The 16,980-nt window shown below is 40.1% G+C and overlaps 2 protein-coding genes across 4 annotated transcripts; one reads left to right on the top strand and one right to left on the bottom strand.

Annotated features, from left to right (window-relative positions):
• Positions 1-278: 278 nt before the first annotated feature.
• On the top strand, positions 279-10,633 carry LOC131311208 (coilin). Of its 2 annotated transcripts, none has more exons than XM_058338554.1 (13): positions 279-692; positions 2,337-2,401; positions 2,496-2,759; positions 3,593-3,805; positions 4,758-4,827; positions 4,980-5,054; positions 5,189-5,375; positions 7,710-7,741; positions 8,491-8,685; positions 8,883-8,954; positions 9,036-9,230; positions 9,939-10,104; positions 10,192-10,633. In XM_058338554.1, the coding sequence occupies exons 1-13, from the start codon at positions 501-503 to the stop codon at positions 10,371-10,373; spliced, it is 1,908 nt and encodes a 635-aa protein (XP_058194537.1). In that variant the 5' UTR covers positions 279-500; the 3' UTR covers positions 10,374-10,633. The 2 variants fall into 2 exon arrangements, with proteins under 2 accessions (XP_058194537.1, XP_058194536.1); XM_058338553.1 differs by having other exon boundaries at positions 357-692; positions 7,689-7,741.
• Positions 10,634-12,329: 1,696 nt separating this feature from the next.
• Positions 12,330-16,467, bottom strand: LOC131310668 (protein-tyrosine-phosphatase MKP1-like). 2 transcript variants are annotated; one of them, XM_058337821.1, is made up of 3 exons: positions 16,309-16,467; positions 13,550-15,978; positions 12,330-12,920 (listed from the first exon to the last, which is right to left on the bottom strand). In XM_058337821.1, exons 2-3 carry the CDS (start codon positions 15,956-15,958, stop codon positions 12,843-12,845), a joined length of 2,487 nt encoding a protein of 828 aa, XP_058193804.1. In that variant the 5' UTR covers positions 15,959-15,978; positions 16,309-16,467; the 3' UTR covers positions 12,330-12,842. The 2 variants fall into 2 exon arrangements, with proteins under 2 accessions (XP_058193804.1, XP_058193805.1); XM_058337822.1 differs by having other exon boundaries at positions 13,550-16,191; positions 16,309-16,466.
• Positions 16,468-16,980: the final 513 nt, after the last annotated feature.

Raw genomic sequence — 16,980 nt, 5'->3', positions numbered from 1 at the left:
AGCGAAGAGTTTGGACCAAGGACAGCACACTGCACAACAAGTCCCCATGTTCTGTAGTGTACTGTGTGTCATCTAGATTATCCGTCTCGACAATTAATAATTCAAATTTAAAAAAAGATCTTTCAAGGAAAAATTTCCTGAAAAAGTTTCTAAAAATCCAAACCATCCGAAATACTTTTGAACGGTTGAAATCGCACAATACCATGCCATCAATAGGTGCACAACACGCCCCCGGCTTCCACACTGCACAGCACGCTCCCATGTTCCGCTTGGTGCACCGGGACATGGAATAATTACTCCCTCCACAGAAGCTCAAGGCCTGAAGACCTGTGCAACAAATTTTGGGCAAACGGGTGCTTACATTAACAAGCCTTCTCTCATCGAGGTTTTGTGTCGAGGGTTTTAGGAAGTTTAAGGCTGAGCTTTGGAGCAAAGCTCGCTCGCTCTCTCTCTCTCTCTCTCTCTCTCTCTCTCTCTCTCTCTCCATCTGTGCATGGACTATGGACACTGTGAGACTTCGCGTTGAGTTCGAAGATCGCCACATTCTGAGCAAGTCACAGCGATCGGAGAGACTGAAACGAAGCTGGCTCCTCCTTAAACCTCTATCACAAGAGACCATCTCTGACCTCTCCTCCTACCTCCTCGACATTTTCGACCTCTATCACTCTTGCCCTAATGGCCTCATCCTCTCTGTAAGTCTCTCTCCCTCTCTCACTACACGCCCTCGTATCACTCGAACGACGTAGTACGTACCATTCAAGTGTTTAAACTATCTTGTTTCGCTCAAATTTCATGGCTTGTAATTGGGTATTCGATGTAATTGGTGTTGCAAACCTGTTGTTGATTTCATTACCTATAAGAATATCAGTACTCATATTGGGGGAGCTTCTTGATATTCGAGTAATTAATTATTAAGGGTGTGTTCCGCTTTCCCCCTTAAAAAATAAATACTTATTCGCAATTTTCAAGCTTAAAAATAATAGGCTTACTAAAATAAAAAAAATATGCAATATAGATCTTGTTTGATAGAAACCATGCAAAAAAAATTGAAAAATTATTTTCGTAGGCCTATTATTTTTAAGCTTGAAAATAGGTCCATATTTTATTTTTTAAGTACTTATTTGAGAATCTGAAACGGCCCTCTAAGTGGTCGTGGAAACTGCCATAGGGAGCCTACAGTTAGTGGTGGGACCTTAAAAAATACGTGGTGTTGAGGGGTATTGAGGAGGGCTGCAAACGAACCAAATTGCTCGCGAGTGTCTTGTGGCAAGGCTCGTTAAGGCTTGGCTTAGCTGAGCTCGAGTTTGAGTTTTAGGCTCATTTAAAGAGGCTCGTTCAGTAAATTAGGCAAGGTCATCTCGTTAAGCACTTGGCTCGATAAGGGCTTGGCTCGTTTGTGGACGAGCCAAGCTTGAGCTCCAAACGGGCGGAGCTCGAACAACGGAGCTTGAACACTATAAAGTTCAGCTTGCCTCGGCTCGTTTGCACCCCTAGTATCGAGGCACCACATGGCAGTGCCCCAACACCACCCCATATGTTGGACCCTACAGAAATGTGCAGTGTTGATAGGTGTTGGTGGTGCCCCAAGTTCAAGTTCACCCAATAATTTCTCCTTGATATCCACAGCCCCTTTGGGATAGCAAGAAAGGAGGAGAAAAGAAAAGAAAGGAGAATTCCATCACTTGTTTGGATAAGTGAAATAGGTTGTTTGAGGTGTGAAGTGGATAGAAAGGATGGATTTTTATTGGTCTGCTTTTGTTTCTAATTGAATCTTACCATTTTGGTGAGAAACCATGACTCTTTCTTTTCTCTCCTTTTCGTGTAATTCGAAGGGCCTGTTTTTGAGTGACTGGTAATTTCTGTGGTTGCTCAATGATTCTGAAGTGGTTTACGACTTGCTAGGGTTTTGACTGATTTGTTGCTGCTTATTGGAGGAATTCGCATGATTTTTAGTTTTGCGTTGAGGCCACATTCACCCAATATGATGGGTAATCCTACAAGTAGTCTTACCGGGCTATTAGAGAGGGATTACAAATACCACATCCGAAGGTATTGTATTTCCCATGTATGGCTGTGGGGATGTGCAATGGATTTGTTATCCTTCCGCTAGTAGTTGCATGATCGAGTGCTGGAAATGAGGTTCTATGGGATATACAATCCAATTGCATGTCTAATCTGGCTAGTCAGACTGGTCCGAAAGTGTGTTTGATTGGAGCAATTTCATCGTAAAAAGTCATCACTGTTTTCCATGTCCACGGCTGAGTATACCATGGTATTTTGCTTGAGCTTTTTCCACTTAGATGTATTTTGAGCACGTTGTTATTATTTTCTTGCAGATGGACGGCTTTGTGTTGCCACCTTTTGAGTCAACATGTATATTAAAGGATAAAGATGTAATCAGGTCGGTTGACACTTGGACTTTGTATTCTTTCTGATACTGTCAGATTGAAATTTGAAACTAATTCATGTAATTTTATCCTATTTCTTTTTACTAGTGTCAAAAGGAAGGGAGAACTGTTGTCTGAGATTGTTGAGGTATCTGATGGAATAAATTTAACTGAGGAAGACGAGATTGAGGAGAAGCAACCTGTGCTCACCGATGTGCCACTTCTAGCAAATGAGGAGTTTGAAAAGGAGACTGGTGGTTACCAGAGTGAACCTGAAGAGGATGAAGACAACCAGTCAGAGGATGAATTGCATGTGGAGATTTCACCTGTTTCCAAGAAGAGAAAAGCATCAAAGAAACTCCAGAGCTCTAAGTATGTTTTAAAACCCGTATTTGCACCCTATTCTTGTGATGTGCATAATAACTGCAATAGCGTGGATCATACTCGTATGGCAACGTTCATTCTACATCAATCGGTGGTTTTTTGTTGTGGGAGCAATTCTACGTAGCAACAATTACATCCTTAACTGATATAGCCATATGGTATGAGGTATCCATACCAAATAAAGGCAGCACAACAACCCACATATTCGCAGCCAGTCTAAATAAAGAAGCAAGTGATCCGTAAATTCCCTGCCTCCTTGCACTTATTGCTCCACTGAAGGATGCTTTTCCTTCTTTTATTCTGCGGTCCATCTTTCGAGTATTCCCCTGGGCTTACAACCTCTAAAAATGGAACCTTTCTAGTTGTTCTTGATTTCCAAATACCCTCTCAATGGATACATCCTTTAAGTTTTACAGCTCACAGGTCCCCATTGGACGACTTAACCTGAAACTTGTATTAAATTTGCATTATCTCTTGGCATCAGCCCACTCGATTTCACCATTCCAAGTCCCTATGTTATTTATCCTGAAAGTGTTCTCCAAATTTCCACAATCCTCTTTGTGTTCTTTTTTCTACCTAGTTGATCATTATAAGCTTAATATCGTTGTTTTACTGGGTTCATGCATCTGAATTTTGGAACTCAAACTCTCCCAACAATGGTGAATTGCCTGTTTTCACTTTCTAAAGTACATTTCTGTTGATTTACCAACTGCCCTATCTTTCAATCCTTTGATTATTTAGCTGATGCTTTTAATTTTGTCCTTCTAGTTGATGGTTATATGAGCATCTGTCTATCAACTGTTTAAACATGTGAACGACAGGAAGAAGATTAAACGTCACAAGGATCCCAAAGATGTTGAAAATGGTTTCCATAAAGAGCAGCAGGAGGGCTGTGAACACCACCCTGGAAAGAGTATGGACAAGAAGAAGAAACAGAAAGATTCTGGTGTAAAGAGTAAAACCAATGCAGAAAGTGCCCCTAGCGCTGTTCAAACAAATGATGACATGTTTGAACGTTCGCCTACTCTAAAGATGTATGTTGTGGGGGTTCTTTAGTCTCTCAAAGGAGAAGTGTTCGAATTTTATATTCTTTTGTATGGGTTTAATTATTTAGTTTGTTAGCTTTTGACGAATGAACTTTTCAAAATTTGGGTGGAAAACATAGTTTAGTTGTGCTCTTTATTTTACGTTGAGTTTTCACTCGACCCATGTATGAGCTAGAATTGTTTGTTTTATATGCTCTCCAGTGTGATTAGGCGGCTCTGACTTTAGGATGTATTTGGCTATGAGTTGTAGACAACTTTTGTGTCAGTATAAAGTTCCATTGTGATTTGTGAAGATACCTCCTAAAACTGTAAATGAAAGACAAACGGCGTATGCAACTTAGGAATGCACATGCTTTGACTTGCACACACATGCGGTGCTGGAGAGAGCCCCCTTTCTGCGTTTACCCCTCAGAAATTACGAGTCAATGCATCTATGACCAATTGAATATTAACAGCTAAACACTTGCCATGGCATTGTTGTCTTGATAATGTTAAACACTTTATAGTTTTTTTTGCCTAAGGTTCTTTTTCTCTGGGGGAAGTCATTCTCTGGTGGTGGGGAACTTGAGGTGGGGAAATGGAGGCTCAAGGCTTCGTTTGTAATCCAGTTTTGTTTGATGTGACTGATTTGGAGAGAGCAACAAGAGGACATTTCCAGGTGTGGAGGAGCTGTTTTTTTTTTTGGGTGGAAGGAGCCTGTTTATATGCCAAAAAGTATCTTGTCTGTTTTGTATACCTGGGATACAGGGATACTTTCGCTTACTTTGGACGAAATTGTCGAGTTTGGCTTACTTGATTTTCTTCTGCCGGGGAGTTCTCTGATGATAAACCGTTGCTTCTTTGATATTTTTTTTTAACCATATGTTTATACACAAAAATCTTTAGTCATGATATATATGTGCATTTTTGAGACTTGGTTGCTGGAATCTGTGTATTGTAGGTCTGGCCAGCTTCAGGAAAATGGGATAGGATGCAATAACATAACTCAGACACCTGATGGAACCAGAAAGGTCTGGAATGATGTAAATGGTTTAATTGGTTTAAGCTTTTCTAATGGGTTTGTCTTTCCACGTATGAATTTAGGTGTTTCTCCTTCTGTTGTACTTCAAACTGTGGTTCTAGTTAATGGTTTAACTAATACCTACCTTATCTCTTTTCTCAGGTCAGTAGAAGTTCTCGGAGGAAAAAAGCCCGGAGGCAATGGTTACGGGAAAAAGTAAAGGCTGAAAAGAATGAGGTACTTTGGCCCTGACGACTTAAGAAATTGTTTCCCCCTCTTGCTCTCCCTACACCCCCTCCTCAAATAATGCTATCTTTGGACCATTTTTTTTTAAGGGTATCTTTGGACAGTTTGTGAGCTCTTATATGCAGGTGCATGAGATGCAATCTCCTGAAAAGGATGAGCAAGAAAAGGATACACTTGAGAGTTCTCTACAAGATCTAGTACAAAACCAAGAACGTGAAGCAGATAATGAGATTTGTGAGATTGTTGAAGATGACAAGATCGTCCCCATTGTGATTAGGCCAGGACATATTCGCTTTGAGCCACTGGAAGAAGGTGAGGTTGTCTCTGTGTGTTTGTGCTTGTATCAACACATTCTGCATACACGTTTAGATCTGCCTGCATTGATATGATTTGTATGAAAATTGAGGTTCCAGGAAAGATAAGTGTTTTTCTTAATTTATCATTTATGGCAGTGGCCTGCGGCCTGCCATAAGTTTGAGCTGTTGCTTGAATATTCACGGCCTAGAACGGAAAAAGAATTGGGCGCTACCATCTTATTGTTATTTAGTGTCGTACTAAACGATTTGGCTTGATTACATGAGCCATCTACTATCAGGCATTTTGCCTGTTTAAAACTGTAGACATCATACTGCCATGAGACGATTAAGTGCTAAGATGTGAATTAATTGGCTAGAATCATCACATCATAATGTTTTTAGTTCTATGTGGCTCATCTTCTGAAGGAATCATTGCACTTCCAAGCCCTGGTTCTTTTATTTTTTTGGTTTCTTTCAAACAGCAGCTGCCCTAGTTGAATGCTATGTTACTAAAGGCATGTCTAAATCCCTGCCCCTGGCCTTCATTCTACACTGGACAATTGATGTTTGTTTATCACTTTCTTTTCCACATCTGAGCTTTGAGTATCTATTGAAAAGTTTAGATAGGGATCTCTTACAACTGATAGGTGAGAGTTCCCTGTAACTTCTCTACATAAAGAGGTTCTACAGTGTGCATGAATCCAAACTTGCCGTAGCCCGTAACTTACTGTGCTGAATTTCTCATAACGGGTGTGTATGAGTTAGGGACTAGCTGATCCTAGAAACCCGTTTGTTGTTTTTTTTTGTTCGACTTTGTTTTTTCCCGGTGAATGTAGATCATATACCATAAGACCTGCGAATACAGAAGGGATACTACCCTTGGCCAAACTGAATAAACCAAAAGGCTACAACAAAAACCCTACTAACTCTTATCCAAAACCAACCATACGCGGAAAAACTTTTGCCACTAAGAATATTGGCAGATAGAGTCCAAGTCTGGCAAATTTGAGAGCTAAGGTAGCAATTCTTGATTCTCCTCCAGGAATTTGCTCCCCCTTTGATGTTAGTGACTATAGAGCATAAAACTGCCTCACCATTTTTAGCTTTCCTCTGGCATTCCTCTCATGCCATATGTGATATAGATATAGATATAGATATACAATACCAGCTAGGGCCAACTTGAACATAACACTAGCCAAGGTCTTCCCCTTCACATTCCCCAAAATCCACGCTAACTCTGTTCTCCAAGGCCAGAAGTCCTGTTCTTACCCATTTTCCTCTATAGATTTGCCCAAATCAACTTTGAATACATACAATCAAAGAAGAGATTGTCAATAGTTTCTTCCATTCTACTACAAAGAAAACAATGGGGATCGAATTCTACCCTTTGTTGCAAGTCTAGCTCTGCAGCAATTCCATAAAATAAATGCCCGTCTTGGGATGTTACCTTCAAACCAGACAATGTGGTGCCAAGGGACCTTCTAACCTGCTTCACTAGTAGCTATCATTGCAGATTGCACTGTAAGTATCCCATTAGCACGTGGAACCCATCTAACAAAATCAACCCTATCTGGATTTGCCGCGGGGAGTTAGGTGAGGGGTGGGTGGGACAGTCCCTGATCTCCTGAATAGCACCGCTTCTCTGCCTAGGCCATCTCCGCTCCCCATCATTGATGATTGATGACACCTTGGTCAGATTACAAACTTCCCACATCTCTGACTGCTGCATCTCCATATATGTCTGACAGAGTCACGGAGGGTCTTGAGGGTGCCAATTATCCAACCACAAGAAGGTGTTGCAGCCATTACCCGCTATGTATCTGATCAAGGGCTTAGGGAGAAGTATGAGATTAGACAATTTCCTGATAGTCGAAGAAGAGTTCTGAAGGGCCTTGAGGCTTACCGTTTGTTTTTTTTTTAATTATTTGTGATGAAGTATGAGTTTGTTGGATAAACTGGATAAAGATGCTTGCAAGGTGGATAGGGAAGTAATGTGCAAATGGAAACAAAAGTAATTGAGAAAATTGACATATTTTAAAACTGCATGCTACGACAAACTATTTCTCACATTGTAATAAGTGAAGTATTGGCTGCTGTTACCTATTTTTAGTTTTCACCATAACAGTAGATGAAGCAACAAGTTTGATGACTTTTGAACAGAGATCTAGATAGATTAATTATTGTATAAGTTCGTGTTGATTTTATTGCATCCCTTTTTCATGATGTGGAACAGTGGGATATGGAATCCTACTGATGTTAATCATTTACTTCTTAAAATGGCACAACACTACTACTTGCATGCAATACCAATGCAGATCTTCTAACATAGGGGAATTGTTGTTGAATGCAGACCAGGCTGTCCAGCAAAATAAAGTTTACGTGGTATGTTTGTTTCATGCTTTGTTTTTATATTTTCAATACTTATCTTTGGTTCCAATTTATTCTTTTGTGGACTTATGGCGGCGTTTTCTTTCCAGCTTGCTCATTTTGAATAGCTAGTTCACAGTATTCTCTTCCTGTATATTTAAATCCCTTCATAACCAAAAGTGTGTTTTATCTCCCGTATGAAATTGAATGTTTGTGTGCTGGCTAGCTCCACTTTTTGACAAAGTACACGAGGCTGAAATTGTTTTCTAAATAAACGTGTATCCAATTGAACGGCTTGGAGAAGATTACGCAAAAGGAAATTTACTGGAAGAATTACTCTTGCTGTCGGGTGTTACGTTCTTCCTCTATTCCTGCAACTTTTTGTCTAGAATTACACTGAAGATAGTTGATACTCCTATCTCCCATCACCCATTATCCAGCAGTTTCGTACTAAATGTTTGTCAGACTGGAGTTCTGTTAAGCTCTGTTTTTGCGAAATATTGAGTGTGTATTGAGAGCTCACGGAATACTTCTCCTCTTTTTCTTTGTGTGTGTGTGTGTATCAGTATTCCCACCAAAAAGCATGAAATAAGTTACCCATCCTTGGATGTGTGTCTTCCTACTTATGCTTTTATTCTTTACTCATGGAAGCTTTGCATTATCATTTAAATTGCAGCAAGCCCAGTCAAGGCTGGTATAAATATTATTCATACACCTGTTCTATACTTTTATATGGAGATTGAGCTTCTCAAATCATGCTTCAGGAAACATTTAAGTGGAACGGAATCACCAGCAAGAAAAAGGGTCAAAAGTGGGGTACAGAAAAACTTCCATACCGGAGGAATGACTATAAGGAGTCCAACAAAGAACATTCTGAGATGATAACTGCAAAAAAATTGAAACCTCCAATTGATCCCATTGACTTTGATAAGCTTGCACCATTTACCGGCTTGCCTAAGGTAGGTTTATATGCACATGTATAAATAGATGTATGTGTGTACATGTGCATATTCTCCTTGCATGGGTCTTTGTATTTCTCCTCTTAGTTGATGTTAGTGGACTTCGTTTACCATTGCTTGACAATCTTACCCATTAACTTTTTAACTCTCCTACATTCACTATCCTATTAAATTGATATGTTGCCATTGTTTTGCAGGAAGGGGATGTGATTGCATATCGTCTACTGGAGTTATCATCGACCTGGACACCCGAGCTTTCCTCTTTCCGAGTATGCCTTTGATACCACTGGTGATTCTGCAATTCCCATTAGGGCAAATGCAATACGTTTAACATTTTGTTGTTGCTTTAGGTTGGGAAAACATCTTGGTATGATCCCGTATCCGGAAAAGTTCTACTAACACCCATCCCAGAACATCCAATTATCTTCAAGAAGCCGGATGAAGATCGATGTTCAGAACAACCAGATAACTCTCTTTACAGGGAGGATGGATCTCTAGAGGAACAACCAGATAACTCTCTTTACGGGGAGGATGGATCTCTAGAGGTACTCGAGCTTTACACTATGAACTCTTACACTTCCTTTCTTATTTTGATTAGCTACCAATGACACATGGATGTATGAGGATTGGTGAACACAGTAAAAGGGTACATGTACTGTGGCAATTTCAAATACTATACATGTACTCTGTAGTCTATCCAATTTTTTCTTGTGCCCCCATAAAACTGCACCAGACGCCTTACTGTACAAGTTTGAAACACCAAATCTCCTCTCTCTCTCTCTCTCTCTCTCGTGAAACTTTTTCTCTTCTCTTGCGATTTTTGATTGTAGATGCCTAATATACTATTAGATGTTGATATGTTTCGTTTGTGTGCTGATTATATGCTAAAATTTGAATGTTTGTAAGTCATTGATTTAATTCTTTCTTTGAAAAAAAATTAGGCCTTCTGATTTATGCTCATTGCTGGCAAACTCGGGGGCTTTCATTGGGTTTCTTTAGATTAATTCTGGGGCTTTTGAAAACAGATTATTGAAAAACTAATCTACTGATGAGTACTTTTGAAAACAGCTTATGTAAATAATTCACAGTTGGGAATTAGGATTAGTAGATGCCCTCACTATCATAACTGTCTATTCATGGAGGATGAATAGGTGACCCCACTGTGTATTGTTTCTGGACCTGCCCAGGAAAGGTGAATTTTTGACCTTGCATTTCAAGTTTGTGAAATGTATGAAATTTTGTTTTTTCTGCAGATTGATTTCTTGTCACTTGTTGATGTCCGAATTGTCAAGCTTGGTATATCACATTCTGCAAAAGCAGTAACCAGTAATGTTAATAACGGTTCCACAGCCAACGAAGCTTCCACATCCACGGTGGTGCCCTTCAATAACGATAAACACACTGATGCCCCCACCCCAGGTACTTATGATTGGTCACCGAAATGGTTTAGTTTTGGTTTTCTATTCAGTGGAATGTCCTGAAAACTGTGCATATTCTTGACTGCAGGAAAAGAAGGTAATGAGTGGGATGAAATCAGCCAAGCTCTAAGCGCAAAGAAAGAACAGCTGATTCGGGAGAATGGTTGGAATAAGGAGGGTTCTGGAAAGGGCTCATGGTCTTATAGAGCCTTGAGAAGCAGTGCACTTGGCCCGACAATGGCTATTCTAAGAGCAAGGAACGATATATAAGAATGAGTTGTTACCTTGTGTGGGTGGATGAATATGTTATGTACTTTTACAGAAAGAGAAGAATCTCCCTACTCTTCGAGCTCTGTTCAACATAAGAAGCTTTTGAGCTTGAGCTTTTGTATGGGGGCTGGAACCCGAGTTTGCTTCTTGGTTACTCTGCTTTATATCGAGGAAAAAATAGCAAATTTGTTTATACTGTTGGTTAATCATGTTTGTTTTTTATTGGATTCCAAATATCAAGGTTTGGCATTCTCTATTTCTGTTTCTTTGTTGGGACTTTTGGCCTAAGGGGAAGATTGGCCAGAAAATGGTTCCTTTAATATTAGGGTATCTTAGCTTAATTTTCCATTCCATTCTACGCTGTGCTTGTCCACCTGCTGTACAGAGGTCAACATACCTGGCATTGTTCTCAATTTTGAAAAAAAAAAAAACTTATGATGAGACACAAACTTTTAAAATTTAGCTTAGGAATTCGCTCATCAATCATTCTCCAACTATAAACACTTACATAAACATTTACACAAATTCACTCACAATGAGGTACATACATACTACGCCTCCAATGTGTGTGGAACCTACTAAAAGATGCAAGTGTGTGTGCTTATATAATAATTGATTTGCTCACTTCCAAGGTGTTTCAGGTTCGTAACTTCACTGGTGCTATTAGGGCTGTCCAAGAAAAATTGAGAACCGTGAAATCGGTCCGGACCGATTCGATTTGTGTTTTTTGGATTTTGTCCGTGGATTAATGATCCGAACACGGATTTGAAAATTAAAAAACCGTGAGATACGGATTAGGATTGAATTTTCATTTCAAAACAGTGGATTAACCGAACCGGACGATGAGATATTTAAAAAAATAAAAATATAGATATGTGTGTAATGAGGAATTTTCAAGAGAGGGATCCCTCATTTTGTTAAAATGAGGGACTTTCATTTTCCGATCAAATTTTGAAAATCCGAACCGTTCAATGTGCGCAGAACGTAATTTTAAGGGTTCCCGCGAGAAATCAGCAAAAAATATGACTGGGAAGGGCATCATCCGAGCAGTTTTTTTTTGAACCGTTCAATGAAAACTGCTCGGATGAAGCCCTTCCCGGTCATTTTTTTTGCTGATTTCTCACAAGGACCCTTAAATCACGTTCTGATTACTTTGAGCGGCTCAGATCATCGAAATTCAATCGGGAAGGGGAGTCCCGCATTTTAATAAAATGAGGGATCTCTCACCAGAACCTAACTCTGTGTAATATATATAAATAATTGTAATTTTACTAATTTGCTTGTTTGTTTTGAGAAACAAATTTGCTATTTTTTGTTTGGTTTTTATGGGATGTAATAAGTAGATCATGCTTGACTAGAATTTGTGTATTTTGGACAATGATTAATTTTATTTGCTTGTTGTCTTGCAGCCTTTACCATGTTTATTGCCTTAATGCCTTTACAATTTGGGATAAAACCGGGATTAAACCGTGATTCACGGTTCGAAATCCGAACCGAACCATGAGACTTTTGAATTAAGATTGGATTGCATTTTCTAAAATCGTGAGATACGGATTAGGATTGGATTTATACGAATCCGATCCGATCCGGACCGTGGACAGCCCTAGGTGCTACTGCCTATTGCATATAGGACTTTTCCCATCTTTAATTGCCCCGGATACTTAAGTTGTCTGTGTGTGTGTGAGAGAGAGATGAACTTTAACCTTAGAGAGAGAGAGAGAGAGAGAGAGAGAGAGAGAGAGAGAGAGAGAGAGAGATATGAACTTCAACCTTCCAGAGACTTTTAGTTGGGGAATATCAGACTTGATATTAAATCAAAAAAAAAAAAAAATCAGACTCGATAAAATGTAATTCCATACTTTCAATGAACAACTCCATAACATAAATGAAAAAACGCAACTTCCCCGCCAAATTCAAGCCCAGCAAGGAAAAGAAAAGAACTTGAAGCAAGTTTCCTTAATACACAAGTGGAGCGGTAGCCAAATGGCAGGTACCATGTACTCCATGCATTTGATAGAAGTGCAAACCTCATTAACTACATCTAACAATGTTACTCTCACCGAGCACGAAGTTCCCTTCATACAATCCAACTGAAAGTACTGAAAATCGCAAACATTGGCCATGAAAAGCAACACCTTCGGCGTTGTGTTTAGCGAAAGCTATATCAACAATAAGGTTTGCTAGATTTACAACAAGATTAAAAGAAAATCGATTGCATATAATTATTCATCCGACTGCAATTATTCGCTTATATACTCACTCCTATATGCATATAGAGAAGGCTAGTCTTCTGTACATGATTTGTCATAAACCCAGTGGCATACATCACACAAGCAGAGTAGAAGCACTTCTACTGCCTGGGATGCCAATTTGTATGAAAAAATCTGCAACAGATCGCTGACCATAACCTCTTAATCTGGATGTTTCTGGAGGGTTTGAATCATCTTTCTATCCCCTCGGTTTGTCGCCTCAGGTCTCCGCCTTGTGAAATGAGAACCAGTTCAGATGATTTAGGAGCTGCTCTGGCTCCTCACCTTCTCTCACAATCTGCACAATCCGTGGAAAATCAGATAAGAAAGTTAGTCCATTACATTTTACAGAACGAACAAAACAGAAGTGCAACTAGCACCCTTCTGCAATTTGTAGATCGTGAAGTTTGGTAGGAGTTGGTTTTGCTACAAGCCAATTGGGTTTTGAAAAAGGCGACTGGCTCTAGGACCCAACGGGTGTTTGGTAGTGGACTTGAACTGAAATCATGGTTCAACAGAGGCATTTTGATATACGAACGAATCACCATAGGTTGTGCAAACAGCATTTTTGGATTGGGTGTGTAAATAATCAAAAGACAAGCTCATGTTCACAAGGCAGTACATAATGAGATAAAGATGTTGATCATAAACAGAACTGTAACTTCCAATTCCAAGTAAACTTGTTTAGGGAGAAAGTCAGAGAAACTACATGGATCTAGTGGGCGATTTATTTCAGAAAGATCCTCTACTTTTTCTCAACGCAAAACATTTGTCCAGTGGCTGCTATCCAGACAGTATACATCATACGTGCAGTCACTTTCACAACAAAACCAGAAATCCAGGAATCAATATTGACATGTTTGAAGCCATGCTAGGCAAAAGGCAAAAGGACGCAAATATTATAGAAAAACTAAAGAGGCAATATACCTGCACGGAGGAATTCAACGGCAAACCCATCTGTTTAAGAAAGTTGCAGCCAACCGTATCCCACTGGATATGACTATTTTCGCTTCCCTCATCACTACTGATCAGTTGATGCTTCCCGTCTCCGCAAGAAAATTGACGCCCCAGCCATATGTACAAAACATTAGCATTATTTGTCCCTGAGCTTCCAACTGAGTCGTATGTTAGATACACAGATGTAGAATCTAGGTTATTAAAGGGGTGCATATCTACTTTATCCAAAGTAGGCCACTTATAAAGAACCAAGTTGGTTACTTCCGCTTCTGTAACACTACTTCTTGCATCACTTGATGGAAGATCAAATGCATCATATTCTCTCCTTTCAATATCACACTGTAATTCATTGGGAGGAACATCTACCATTTCAGCATCCAAAAATCCTTCTTGCTCACTCTGGTTGCACTCGACATCCCTCATCACGCTATCCTCTGAATCAGGTAGAGAAAACGAATATGATCTTGTTAGGCGCTGTGGAACTTGAGATGTCTCATCAACTGAAGGAAGCCTCATGCGCGGCGGAGGATTACTCCCCCTGCGCTCAGCAATAGAGAGGGTAGTTCCCTTGCACGGAAAACAAGCGTTTGACTCCGTCAGTACATGGTTACCAGAAAATGCTTTTTCCCAAGAATGAGAAGTTCTTTTACAAAGATAACAAACATTTTCCCCCAAGGAAGTATCATTTTTGCGGTAAGGATTTGGAGATTCTAACCCAGACGGTGAAGACTGAGATGATAAATACGACAAGTCGGACCAGTTAGAAGAAGAGGGTGAGAAAGTAAACGAACTGGAGAAATCAGATGTTGAAGGGGAGAGTGAAGGGGATTTGGAACCGAACTTTGGGCTACTTTCGAGAAAAGAAGAAAAAGAATAACTACAACTGGGTGTTGGTGACGATAAAGGATCAGTGAGAGGATCAGAGAGGCTGCCAGTTGGAGAACAAAAGAAGAGATCCGGTGAACCAGATTTACAGCTCGAAGGCAATGGAGAATCAGGGTAGTCTGATCCATGACTTGATGTAGTGGCTTCAATGCTCAATTTAGATGACCTTATAAGTTCTTTCAAATTCCCCCTGGCAAACTTCTTTCTCAATATGCCCCAGCCATTTTCCCTAGCCGGAAGACAAGTTTCGGATCTAGCTCCAGACAGTGGAAAAGGCGGAACAATCCCACCAGAAAGCGCCTTATGGAACATTTCAAAGTCCTTATCATAAAGATCAACCTTCCTTTCACCATCAAACGCAGAACCATTTTCACCGCTACCATCAGCTAAGAGTTCTTTGTTCACAATAGACTCCCAAAATTCAGATGGCTCTTTACCTTCTTCGATGGTCACAACTGGTCCCTGTGCCATTTCATATCTGATTACCTGAAAGGCAGCTTCCCTTGCAATATCCGACATCACTGAGACACAATACTTCCCAATCCACACATAAACGGCCGAAGGAACATGAATAATGAACGCTCCTCTAGAATCAAGGCCTTCAGCACCTGTCTGACTCAACATTTTTGGCACAAGATGAAGGGGATCATACGGGGAGTGAGGTGCCATATGATACATCCGCAACACCGAATTCGGGCTCGCCAGAAAGTCCAATGTTCGATTCTGGCATAGTAACAGCTGGCAAGCAAAACCCATGTTGGGATTCGTCACCCCACGTGCCGCCTTCACATATTGGAAAGCATCTTCAAAGGTTTGCTTCTTCCACCACATGAGGTATGCAATAACCAAAGAGGTCGATCGTGACACCCCTTGGCAACAATGGACGAGCACTCGCCCACTTTGTTCTCGAACATCCTCAAAGTAATCAAAAACATCATAGAGTATACTCGTGATATCCTCAGACGGGCTATCATGCAGCCAAAGGGTCTTATATACAAGCTCATTCTTAAAATATTCAGGACAAACAAAACCAACGCAATTCAACACATGGGTGATCCCATTATCGCGAAGAACTTCCCGGTTCTTTGCTACCGCATCGCTCCCTAAATAAATATGATCCGTGATTCTCGAACACTCCTTGTCGAAAAAGGCAAGCTTGTCTTTTTTGCATTCGAATTCTCTTTCGGGTTGTTCTGAGTCCAGGTTCAGAGTTTGTTTAATTGACCCTTTTGCCCCGGGGGTAGGGGCTTGAGGCCATATGCCAAGATCATCAGAGCCTGCCTTTGGCCAGTCCTCAAGGTTCTTCTGGGATATCCAAAGGGGTTGTAGAGGTGGAAGACACAACCTGGACTTATTGTTCGGTTTCGGCCGAGGACTAGGGGTTCTAGGTGACCTGTCAGTCCACGAAACCGACCGTAAATATGATTTCCGATTAGCACCACCACCACCACCGGCGGCGGATGGCCGGCCGTTGTCTTGTTCTTGCCCTAACATCTCCCAATCGTTGTCAAATTCTACAAATACAAAGAAAGCTAATTGGGGATACTTCTAGGAAAGGGGCAAAGTAACAATCAAGATTAGGGTTTTGAAAATAAGTAACCCAACATTCAGAATACCAATTTCTCTGTGCCTTTTTTTTTCTCAACTAAAACCTTTGACCATCTTCCTCCACATACGCAAGGACCATGTCTCTATCTCTATCTCTCTCTCTCTCTCTACATATGTTTCTAGAGAGAGGAGGAGGAGAAGAAGAAATCAAACAAAAATACGACCAAGTAAAACCTAAAGAAAAGCTGCCAATAAGAATAACATAGAGAGAGTAAAGTGCATAGAAAAAGACTTACTTGAACAAGTGGATCGGTCTTTGGGGATTTGCAGCCGACATTGAATACCCTATAACATGGGAATCAAGACCCATTCAAAGATTGTGGAGAGAGAGAGAGAGAGAGAGTGTTTGAAGGAACAAGTCAGGTAGACCAGAAACAGAAAGCAAGAAGCTGTAGAAGGAAGAAGAAGTGGTTGGAGGGGTGGGCAGTTTTGGACCCAAACAGAATCAGTCAAACTGCCACGTCATAGTGCTTGCCCTTAAAGCACGCATGTCAAGTCATGTGATGTCATTAAAATTCTTGTTGAATAGGAATTGAATTTAGCCCAAAAAAAAAAAAAAAAAAAATGGAAGTTTGGCATGTTTGTAGTTGTTTTTAGAAAGTGGACACTATGGGACCGCATCATTTCCTAAGTAAATATTTCATCCGTCCCGATTTATTTGTCTATTTTCACTATTTGAGACTTCATATATAAGTGTCTGTATGTTTCAATTTATAATTTTTTATATGCAATATAGATCTTATTTAATAGATCTCAATTAGGTCTAAAATATGATATTTTTGAAATTATGTAAAACATTACAGATTGTGAGATATAGATAATTTTTTAAAAGACACGTATGTCGAAATTGGACAAACAAACTGGGACGGAGGGAGTATGATCCGTGATTCTCGAACACTCCTTGTCGA

This window comes from Rhododendron vialii, chromosome 12a (assembly GCF_030253575.1).
Source record: "Rhododendron vialii isolate Sample 1 chromosome 12a, ASM3025357v1".
Lineage (NCBI taxonomy): Eukaryota > Viridiplantae > Streptophyta > Magnoliopsida > Ericales > Ericaceae > Rhododendron > Rhododendron vialii.
Note: the sequence above shows the minus strand (reverse complement) of the source record. Positions and strands in the feature narration are given on the sequence as shown.